Genomic DNA, 9,348 nt, shown 5'->3' on the forward strand with positions numbered 1-9,348 from the left:
TTTTTTTTTTTTTTTTGGCCATGTCACTTTACAAGAGGGACTGTAGTTCTCGGACCAGCGATCAAACCCGTGCCCCCTGCAGTGGAAGCGCACAGTCCTAATCGCTGGAGTTGCCACCTTGGCTGTACTTTGGGGTGGGGGTGCCGAGGGCATCTGTTAATGGGGGAGTCGTGAGGATGAAATGGGAGGTGAAGTGTCTCCCCTGGGGCAACAGCTCACATGGGGAGCTTCCCGGCAGGGTCGGGCTCCCCCAGCTGCAGCATGTGACGGCTCAGGACATGCTGTGGGTGGGAGCCCTGGGGACACTGTGCTGCCTGCCCTCCCTCAGGACGGAACGAGTGTCGAGAGATCCCGAATGCCTGTAGCCACGGCGACTGCATGGACACAGTGGACAGCTACATGTGTCTGTGTCACCATGGCTTCCGGGCCTCAGCAGACCAGACCCTGTGCATGGGTGAGAGCGCCCACCTGCTCCCGCCTCAATGGCCAGGCCATGAGGAGGCCATGGGTCTATACCTCCCCTGGGGTGGGGCTGGTGCTTCCGCCCATCCTGGTTCATTGACTCACAAGTTTGAGTCCTGGTCCCTGACACCTGGGGTGAATAACTTACTCACCTCCCTGCACCTCAGTTTTCTCATCTGTAAAATGGGGGTAGTAAATAGTACCAAGGATATATTTCCCATCCATGTGGGCAGGGCTGGGTACTGGAGAAGGGGGCTGGGTCCAGTCAGGCCCTCAGTCCCCAAGCTGCCTGTTGCCCTGGGTGAGCTGGCCAGGGGTCGGGGCCTTTGCTCTGGCAGATGTCGACGAGTGTGACCGGCAGCCGTGTGGAAATGGGACCTGCAAGAACATTGTCGGCTCCTACAACTGCCTCTGCTTCCCCGGCTTTGTGGCAACACACAACGGAGATTGTGTGGGTGAGCTGCCCAGCCTCAGTGCACCCCCACTGAAAAGCTGATCCTTGGCTTGAGAGGCACCACCTCTCTGAAATGAAGGATCTCGACCTGGGGACACCTTCAGTAAAACAACCTCAGGAGATTAAAAACTAGTTAACCACAAAGTTCTCCAAACCCCTACAGTTGTTAGGTGCCAGGGGTCCCTTCCTAGAGCTTACACTCAGGTTGATAAGGAGATGGCCGATACAGAGAGGAAGGTGAACAGTGAAAGCAAGACGCTGGTAATTTAGTACAGTGGTTCAAAGTGTAGATTACAAGTTCAAGTGGTATGAGTTCAAATCCCAGCTTTGCCATCTGCCAGCTATGTGACCCTAGGCAAGTCACTTAACCTGTCTGTGCTTTACTTTCCTCCTCTGTGAAAAGGAGATTTATAGAATAGTAGTACCTACCTATCTTAATATCAGATCAAATTTGACTTCTGGACAAAGAATATTTGGAGAAGGCAATGGCAACCCACTCCAGTATTCTTGCCTGGAGGATCCCAGGGACGGGGGAGCCTGGTGGGCTGCCGTCTATGGGGTTGCACAGAATCGGACACGACTGAAGCGACTTAGCAGCAGCAGCAGTACCTACCTATCTTAATATCAGATCAGATTGACTTCTGGACAAAGAATATTACCAGAAATAGAGTCAGTGTATGTATTATAAGGAGTCAGTTCTCTTAGAAGACATAACAATCATAAATGCTTATGCAGCTAATAATGAGTTTCAAAAGGTAAGAAGTAAAAATTGACAGAACTAAAAATGAAATAGACAAACTCACAGTTATGGTTAGAGACCTCAACTCTCTCCTCCCTCAGTAATAGAGGGAAAAGTAGATCAGTAAGAAAGAATATAAAACACCTCAACAGTACTATGAACCACCTAGACCCAAATGATATTTATGGAACATTCCAGAATATACATTATTCTTAGATGTACATGAACATTCACCAGGAAAGATCATATTCTGGGCCATAAAACAGTTTTGTTTTTTTTTTTAATTGAGGTCACACAAGGTAGGGTCTCAGATGTAATGGAATTAAACTATTGTAGTAGTCAGTCACAAAAAGATGTCCAGAAAATCCCTAAATATTTGGAAATTAAGCAATGTACTCCTAAAGAACCCACAGATAAAAGAAGAAATCATAAGGAAAATTAGAAGACATTTTGAATTAAATGAAAATAAAATACAACATAAAATTTGTGGGATGCAGCTAAGGTGGGACCTATAGGCAAATTCATAGCATTACAGTGCTCATATTAGAAAATACTGGTGTCTGCTTCATAGGATAGTTGGAGAGTTAATATACAACTGGCATCCAAGTGCTCAGTAAATTGAAGTCACAGCCGTGAAGTCAATTTTTGAATAGAAGTGAAAGGGAGGCTCAGAGCCTTAGGCTCTGTGGGTAACCCTGCTGGCCCATCTTCCCTCTGCAGACATGGATGAGTGCACCACCATGGTGGGGCAGGTGTGCCGATTTGGCCAGTGCCTCAACACGGCTGGCTCCTTCCACTGCCTCTGCAAGGATGGCTTTGAGCTCACAAGTGATGGGAAGAACTGCATAGGTGAGTCTCACTATGGTGTGTGTGTGTGTTAGCCACTCAGTCATGTCTGACTCTTTGCGGCCCCATAGACGGTAGCCCGCTAGGCTCCTCTCTCCATGGAATTCTCCAGGCAAGAATACTGGAGTGGGTTGCCATTCCTTCACCATGGTGCTGAAGCCATCTCAGCCAGTCCCTGCTCCAAGCTGACCTGCAGTTGGTACTTTTGAGACTGCATGACTCCATTTCATAACCATACATTTATTTTAAGGTATAAAAAGAGACAGAACCAGCACACCACACCCATGTTTTCACCAGGTTTGTGGTTTAGAGAATGACTGTCTTAAAAATCCAAGTTTTATGATGCATGAAATAATAGAGGAGCTGCGTGGATGACAAGGAAAGCATGAAAGGGGTCTGCAAGTGGCTTGAGATTAGGAACTTCACTCCCCCTTTCCCTGGAAAACACCTGGCTCCATTTATAACCCCCACCAGGACCCAGAATATTCTTCTCCAGATGTCTTTGTTTTCCCAAGGCTCAGCCCTTCCTCTGGATCCAGGAGGGCTTGTCTGGGGGCCCTCAGCCATTATGCTGTGACCATAGCTGCTGGTCTCAGCCCCAGGCGAGTCCCTGCCCCCCAGCTAGTGCTGAGACCCCTCCTCCTCCTCTCCACAGACACCAACGAGTGTCTCAGCCTTCCGGGAACCTGCCTGCCAGGCACTTGCCAGAACCTCGAGGGCTCCTTCCGCTGCATTTGTCCCCCAGGCTTCCAGGTGCAGAGCGACCATTGTGTCGGTGAGTACCTGGCCTCACCTCCCAGCTCTGGGGCCGGGAGGGGAGGGCACCCCTGGGCCTCTGTTCCTCCATGTGTAAAATGGGAATGCCAGCTGGACTGGTGGTGAGTGAAAAGATGCACTTAGGGGACTACCTTAAAGAGTCAGACACAACTGAGTGACTGAACTGAACTGAACTGAACTGAGCTTGGTAGTTCAGTGGTATAGAGTCCTCGCTTCCAACTCAGGGGACGTGGGTTCGAACCCTGGTCAGGGAGCTAGGATCCCACATGCCTGTGATGCAGCCAAAAATTAAAAAATAAAACCGAATCACATACACACACAAGATGCTCTTAGCACAGTGCTCAATGCAGCTCCATACACTTTTACTGTTATTAAGATGCTCTCTCAGCTCAGGTCTCTCTGGGGCCCTCAGGCTTCCTCATGAATCCCATGAAATGAGCATGGGTGTGGGTCTCACTGGCCCAAACGTGGAATTCATCACTCGATGAGTGATGGTCGAGGACTGGTCTGACCTGAGCTCCGGCATTATTCCACACCTGGGTGACTTGTATATTCCATGCTAATCTGGAGCAGTCTGGCCTGACCACCATTCATTCACTTGGATTAGGCTTGTGCAACCTGGGATAACCTGGGCCAGTCTGGCCTTAGCAGATGGACTAGTCTAGTATAATGTGAGCTAACTCCATCCACCGTAGGCTAATGTTACCCAGTCTTGGTTGGTGGTGGTTTAGTCACTCAGGCATGTCTGACTCTTTTCGAACCCATGAACTACAGTTGTTCCCCTGTCCATGGGATTTCCTAGGCAAGAATACTGCAGTAGGTTACCATTCCCTTCTTCAGGGGACCAGTCTTGGTTAGCTCTATACAAATTTAGTCTCTAATGATGAACTTTTCCTGACCATGACCTCTACCTTGGAGACACCTTCTAGGAGAGAGACACACACACACACTGCCTACCTGGAGCTCTGGCTTATCCTGAGCCCTGGGGACCCCACCCCGCAACAGTCCCTGGATCCTCCCGGGATGGGCCCCCACTCCTTCTGCCCCTCCCAGCAGCTGACGCTGCCCCACCCGTGGATGGCCTGATGCATCCCCCCTCACTTCATGTCCCTGCCCCTCCAGACATCGACGAGTGCTCCGAAGAGCCCAACCTGTGCCTTTTTGGCACCTGTACCAACAGCGCCGGAAGCTTCGATTGCCTCTGCCCGCCTGACTTTGTCCTGTCCGACAATGGGCACCGTTGCTTTGGTGAGTCTGGAGCCAGGGAGCACTCAGGCTGAGGGAAGAGGTGGGAGGTGGGGTGGGGGAAAAGCTACATCACCCATAAAGGGGACTTGCAGTTTCTTGTGTGGGTCTCCAGGAGGCTTGTCCAGTGTGGGCTAGCTTCACCTGGGTTGAGCTGGTCTCTTCTCTCCCAGGTTAGGGCAACTCGACCAGTATTTGTCATTCTGGGAACCAGTGGTGAGCCAAACTCCTCAGTCTGTAAAGCCGAATCACGTCAGTGAAGGCTCAGGCTAGGGAATGGGCGTCAGTAATGAGAATTTGGGGTCTGAAGTCTGGGGTCCTCTGGTTCTTTGGAATGAGTTGCTTTGCCTCTCCAAGAAGGGGATTCTGATCCAAGAATTACATGGCTAGGTTTGACCATTCTGCTAACTTGGGATGACTCCCACAGCTGTGAATGTGGGGTGTTACTGGAAAGGATTCTCAGATTCTGTGAATGTGGGGTGTTGCTGGAAAGGATTCTCAGATTCTCAGCAAAAGCCCCAGGACCGACCCTCATTGGCCCAGGGTGGGTCACATGTTCGTCCCTGAACCAATCACCACGGAGTGATCCTGAACTGTTCTGATTGGCTGCTGGTAGGGTCAGGACCACCCCATTCACAAGAACTGGGGGTGGCTGGCCCTTCTAGCAGTTTCACTGGGGAATCACCCCCACAGACACACGGCAGAGTTTCTGCTTTACCCATTTCGAGGCCGGAAAGTGCTCAGTACCCAAAGCTTTCAACACCACCAAGGCCCGGTGCTGTTGTAGCCAGAGGCCCGGCGAGGGCTGGAACGACCCCTGCGAGCTGTGTCCCCAGGAAGGCAGTGGTGAGGGCCCCCCTGCCCAGTCTCCCTGGTCCTTCCTGCCTGCCCCCTGCCCTTCCCCTGTCTGCTCTCCTTCAATTCTTCTCCAGCCTTCCCCACACACAGGGGATGCTGGGGACTGCACCTGGCCACAGACCCTCACCTCCCTTCCCCTCTTGGTGTCCAGTCGCCTTTCAGGAGCTGTGTCCCTTTGGCCACGGGGCAGTCCCAGGCCCAGATGACTCCAGGGAAGGTGAGCTTCTCACCCAAGTGCTGAGAGCCCCCGAGGCCACAGCAGCCTCCTGCATTCCTTCCCAGCCCTGTCTGAGCTCTGTCCTGATTCCCCAGTCTCAGGTTCCCTCCTTGACCCATGGGTGGCCCTGGACACCGCCCCCCGCCCACCTCCTTGAAAGGAAGGAAGAGACCCTGATTGTGGCCAGGGTGTGACAGAGGCCTGCAACCCCTGCCGCTTGCAGATGTAAACGAGTGTGCGGAGACCCCTGGCGTCTGCACTAATGGCCTTTGCGTCAACACCGATGGCTCATTCCGCTGCGAGTGTCCCTTTGGTTACAGCCTGGACTTCACGGGTGTCAGCTGCGTGGGTGAGGGACTAGCCCACCCCAGCTTGCTTCCCAGGAAAGGAAGGAGCTGGGGAGGGCACATGCCACCCAAGGGAGCATCCCGCCTCTCAGCCGCTATCACTCTGCACACCCACCTGTCCATCTCACCAATGTTTACTCGCTCATTCACTCATTCATTCATGCATTTGTAGAGTTATTCATTTATTTACTCTTTCACCTATTCACTTATTCACACATTCTCACACTTATTCATTCATTCATTTACGTACTCTCTTGCTCATTCATTCACTAGCTTACATTCACCTATTTTTAAAGCTTTTACTATTTCTTTTTTAATATTTATTTAATTGGCTGCATCAGGTCTTAGTTGTGGCACACAGGATCTTAGTTATGGTGTGTGAACTCTTTGTTGCATGTGAACTCAGTTGCGGCATGTGGGATCTAGTTCCCTGACCAGGCATGGAACCCGGGTGTCCTGCAGTGGGAGCGCAGAGTCTTAGCCACCGGGCCACCAGGAAGTCCCTCATTCACGTATTCACTTACCGAATGCCTCTGCCCCAAGTCCAGCCCTGATGCGGCAAATCTAGCCCTGTCCAGTCTGTAGACACTCAGCAGGAGGCAGACAGGATCATGTCAAGGGTGGGGGCTCCCTGAAGGCCCTGACCACCCCCTTACCTCCCCACTGCAGACACAGATGAGTGCTCCATCGGGCACCCCTGTGGGGGAGGCACCTGCACCAATGTCATAGGAGGCTTCGAATGTGCCTGTGCAGATGGCTTTGAACCTGGTCCCATGATGACCTGCGAGGGTAAGGCTTGGCCTGCCCAGACCTGGGGCTGTGAGATGGAGGCTAATGGGGGCTGACCTGAGAAAGGGAGAGGAGGTCCTGCAGGCAGACCCCACCCACCCGGCACCTCCACTGGCCTTTCCAGACATTGATGAGTGCTCCCTGAACCCCCTGCTCTGTGCCTTCCGCTGCCACAACACCGAGGGCTCCTACGTGTGCACCTGTCCAGTCGGCTATGTGTTACGAGAGGATGGGGCCATGTGCCGAGGTAGGACCCGCACAGGCAGGTGGCGGATAGACAGGGCGCTGGGGCTCGCCATACCTCAGTCCCGAGAGAAAATGAAGAAATAAGAGCTGTGCCTCCAAGAGTGGGAATGAGTACTAAGTGATAAAGTGACGGGAGAGCTGAGACAAGTGAGGTGCAATGGGTGCTCTTTTGTGAGGGGTGGTTCTGTATTTTTATGAAAGGGGAGCATCTCCTCAGTCTAACAGAACAGGACTGTGGCTCCGGAGGCCTCTCTGGTGGTGACTGGACATGCCCTGAATGGGCTGGCACAGTGGGGACAGTGACTGTTCCCTTCCCCCCTGGGGACACGTGGAAATGTCTGGAGATACTTTTTATTGTCACAGTTGAATAGAGGTGGGGGTTGCTACAGGCATCGGGTGGCCAAGGTTGCTGTTCAGTATCCTACACTGGACAGAAGAGCCTCCCACCACAAAGAATTTTCGAGTCCCAAATGTCCATAGTGTAGAGGGTAGAAACCCTGGCCTGGGACTTGGTCCCTCAAGGGCTGTTTCAGGGTCAATGTTCCAGGGACCATGGTGAAGGTCATACAGATTCAGAGACCCTGATGTGGGCAGGGGATGCAGGTGTTTGGGGCAGTCCTGACCATCCCCTCCCACTTGACTTCCCAGGAAGTCTGGGATAGGTGGGGGAGGAATGGACAGTGGGCAGTGCTTCAGGTACCTCTCTGGGAGGCCATTGGAGGGTGGGAGAGTCCAGATTTTCACAGCCTGGAGCTGAGCCACGAGCACCATCGACCCATGGTCACCCACAGATGTGGACGAGTGTGCAGACGGTGAGCAAGACTGCCACGCCCGGGGAATGCTGTGCAAGCACCTCATTGGCACTTTCGCCTGCATCTGCCCCCCAGGCATGAGGCCCCAGCCAGGCTCCGGGGAGGGCTGCACAGGTACAGAGGGCTTCCCCACCCTATCCCACCACAGACAAGAGAGTTCAAAGCCAGAGGGCACGCGAGGAGGTAGACATGGATCCTGGAGGTGGAGGGCAGACATGGACCCTGGAGGTGGAGGCCAGCTCAGAGGACTCTGGCCTCCCTGCCTCCCTGCCGGCCTGCCTTATCCCTCCTGCCTCAGATGATGATGAATGCCGTGCCCAGCCCAGCCCCTGTGCCAATGGCCACTGCATCAACACCGTGGGCAGCTTCCACTGTGACTGTGACGAGGGCTACCAGCCCAGCCCCAGCCTCACCAAGTGCCAGGGTGAGTGTGACAAAGTCCCAGTGTGGCACCACCACCCGGGAGTTCCCTGAGGCGGGGACAGGGTCGGGGGCACCGAGGGGGTTACCCAGCCAATCCAGACACATGTGTTCATTGCACGCCCCCAGCTTCCCTTCGTCCCTTCGGTCACCCCCCCGAAAGATGAGGGCATGTCCCCACTACCCTATCATTACACCCAGGAAGAGGCCCTCCCCAAGTTCACCACTTCGTGGGGCTAAACCTAGACCGCGACCCAGTGGTACCAGGTGTCCGGGCGACTTATCTGTCCTGGTCCCCAGTGTCCTTGTCGCCTTCTCTCTACACACTCTGCTCCTGGAGCACAGTCTCCACCCCTCAGCTTCAGGCCAAGGGGGTGTATCCAGCTGCCTCCCGTACCACCCCAGCCTCCATGACCCCCAGATGCAGCTCACCCCAGAACAAGTTCAGTACCTGCTCCCTGAACCCCATCTCAGTGATGCCCTGCTTCCCACCCGGACCCCCAAGCCAGCCTCCCCAAGTAATCTGATGACCTTCTCCCCACCTCCGTGGACATCACCTCTCTGCTCTGGCCCCACTGTCTGTCCTGGAGGCCACAACCTTTTGCCTCCACGCTACCCCTTGACCATCCGTTCTCCCTGCGGCCAGAGGGATGCTGCCGTTTGACCTCAGAAAGCCGCCCACATCTGCAGCCCAGGGGCTACGCCTCGGATTTGGGGTCTCTAGGTTCTGCCACAGTCCAGCCCCAGCCGCCAGAGGGCGTTTCACAGAGCTAGGCCAGGGCGAGAAGGGGGCGGGCAGACTTCCCTGGTGGTCCCCTGGTTAAGACTCCACGCTTCCACTGCAAGGACCTAGGGTTTGATCCCTGGTTGGGGAACTAAGATCTTCCATGCTGCGTAATGCACCCAAAGCAGGGGGAAAAAACCACAGTGCTGGGCGACCACAGTTTAGAAGCCGCCACGCAGTGGACATGCGCAGTCGTGTTGGAGATGCTGGAACCTATATGTAGATTCTCAGCACCGCCGATGCCCTTGGGGAAGGGGAGCCTGGATGGAAGGCTTGTTCCTCCCGCCCGTCATCTCCACCTGTTCTCCCCAGACATCCGGCAGGGGCCCTGCTTCTCTGAGGTGCTGCAGGC

At 54.0% G+C, this 9,348-nt stretch overlaps 1 protein-coding gene across 1 annotated transcript in view; it reads left to right on the forward strand.

Moving 5' to 3' along the window:
- The window catches only part of FBN3 (fibrillin 3), a 128,390-nt gene that overhangs the window by 105,789 nt on the left and 13,253 nt on the right, over positions 1 to 9,348 (forward strand). The window contains exons 51-63 of the mRNA XM_010828478.1: positions 329 to 454; positions 801 to 917; positions 2,376 to 2,504; positions 3,157 to 3,276; positions 4,401 to 4,526; positions 5,217 to 5,369; positions 5,533 to 5,598; positions 5,822 to 5,947; positions 6,615 to 6,734; positions 6,859 to 6,981; positions 7,772 to 7,906; positions 8,091 to 8,216; positions 9,309 to 9,346. Of these exons, the coding sequence (XP_010826780.1) occupies positions 329 to 454; positions 801 to 917; positions 2,376 to 2,504; positions 3,157 to 3,276; positions 4,401 to 4,526; positions 5,217 to 5,369; positions 5,533 to 5,598; positions 5,822 to 5,947; positions 6,615 to 6,734; positions 6,859 to 6,981; positions 7,772 to 7,906; positions 8,091 to 8,216; positions 9,309 to 9,346 (1,505 nt within the window). The remainder of the gene's footprint in view (positions 1 to 328; positions 455 to 800; positions 918 to 2,375; positions 2,505 to 3,156; positions 3,277 to 4,400; positions 4,527 to 5,216; positions 5,370 to 5,532; positions 5,599 to 5,821; positions 5,948 to 6,614; positions 6,735 to 6,858; positions 6,982 to 7,771; positions 7,907 to 8,090; positions 8,217 to 9,308; positions 9,347 to 9,348) is intronic.

The sequence above is a fragment of the Bison bison genome, unplaced genomic scaffold (genome assembly GCF_000754665.1).
Source record: "Bison bison bison isolate TAMUID 2011002044 unplaced genomic scaffold, Bison_UMD1.0 scf7180017864492, whole genome shotgun sequence".
NCBI lineage: Eukaryota > Metazoa > Chordata > Mammalia > Artiodactyla > Bovidae > Bison > Bison bison.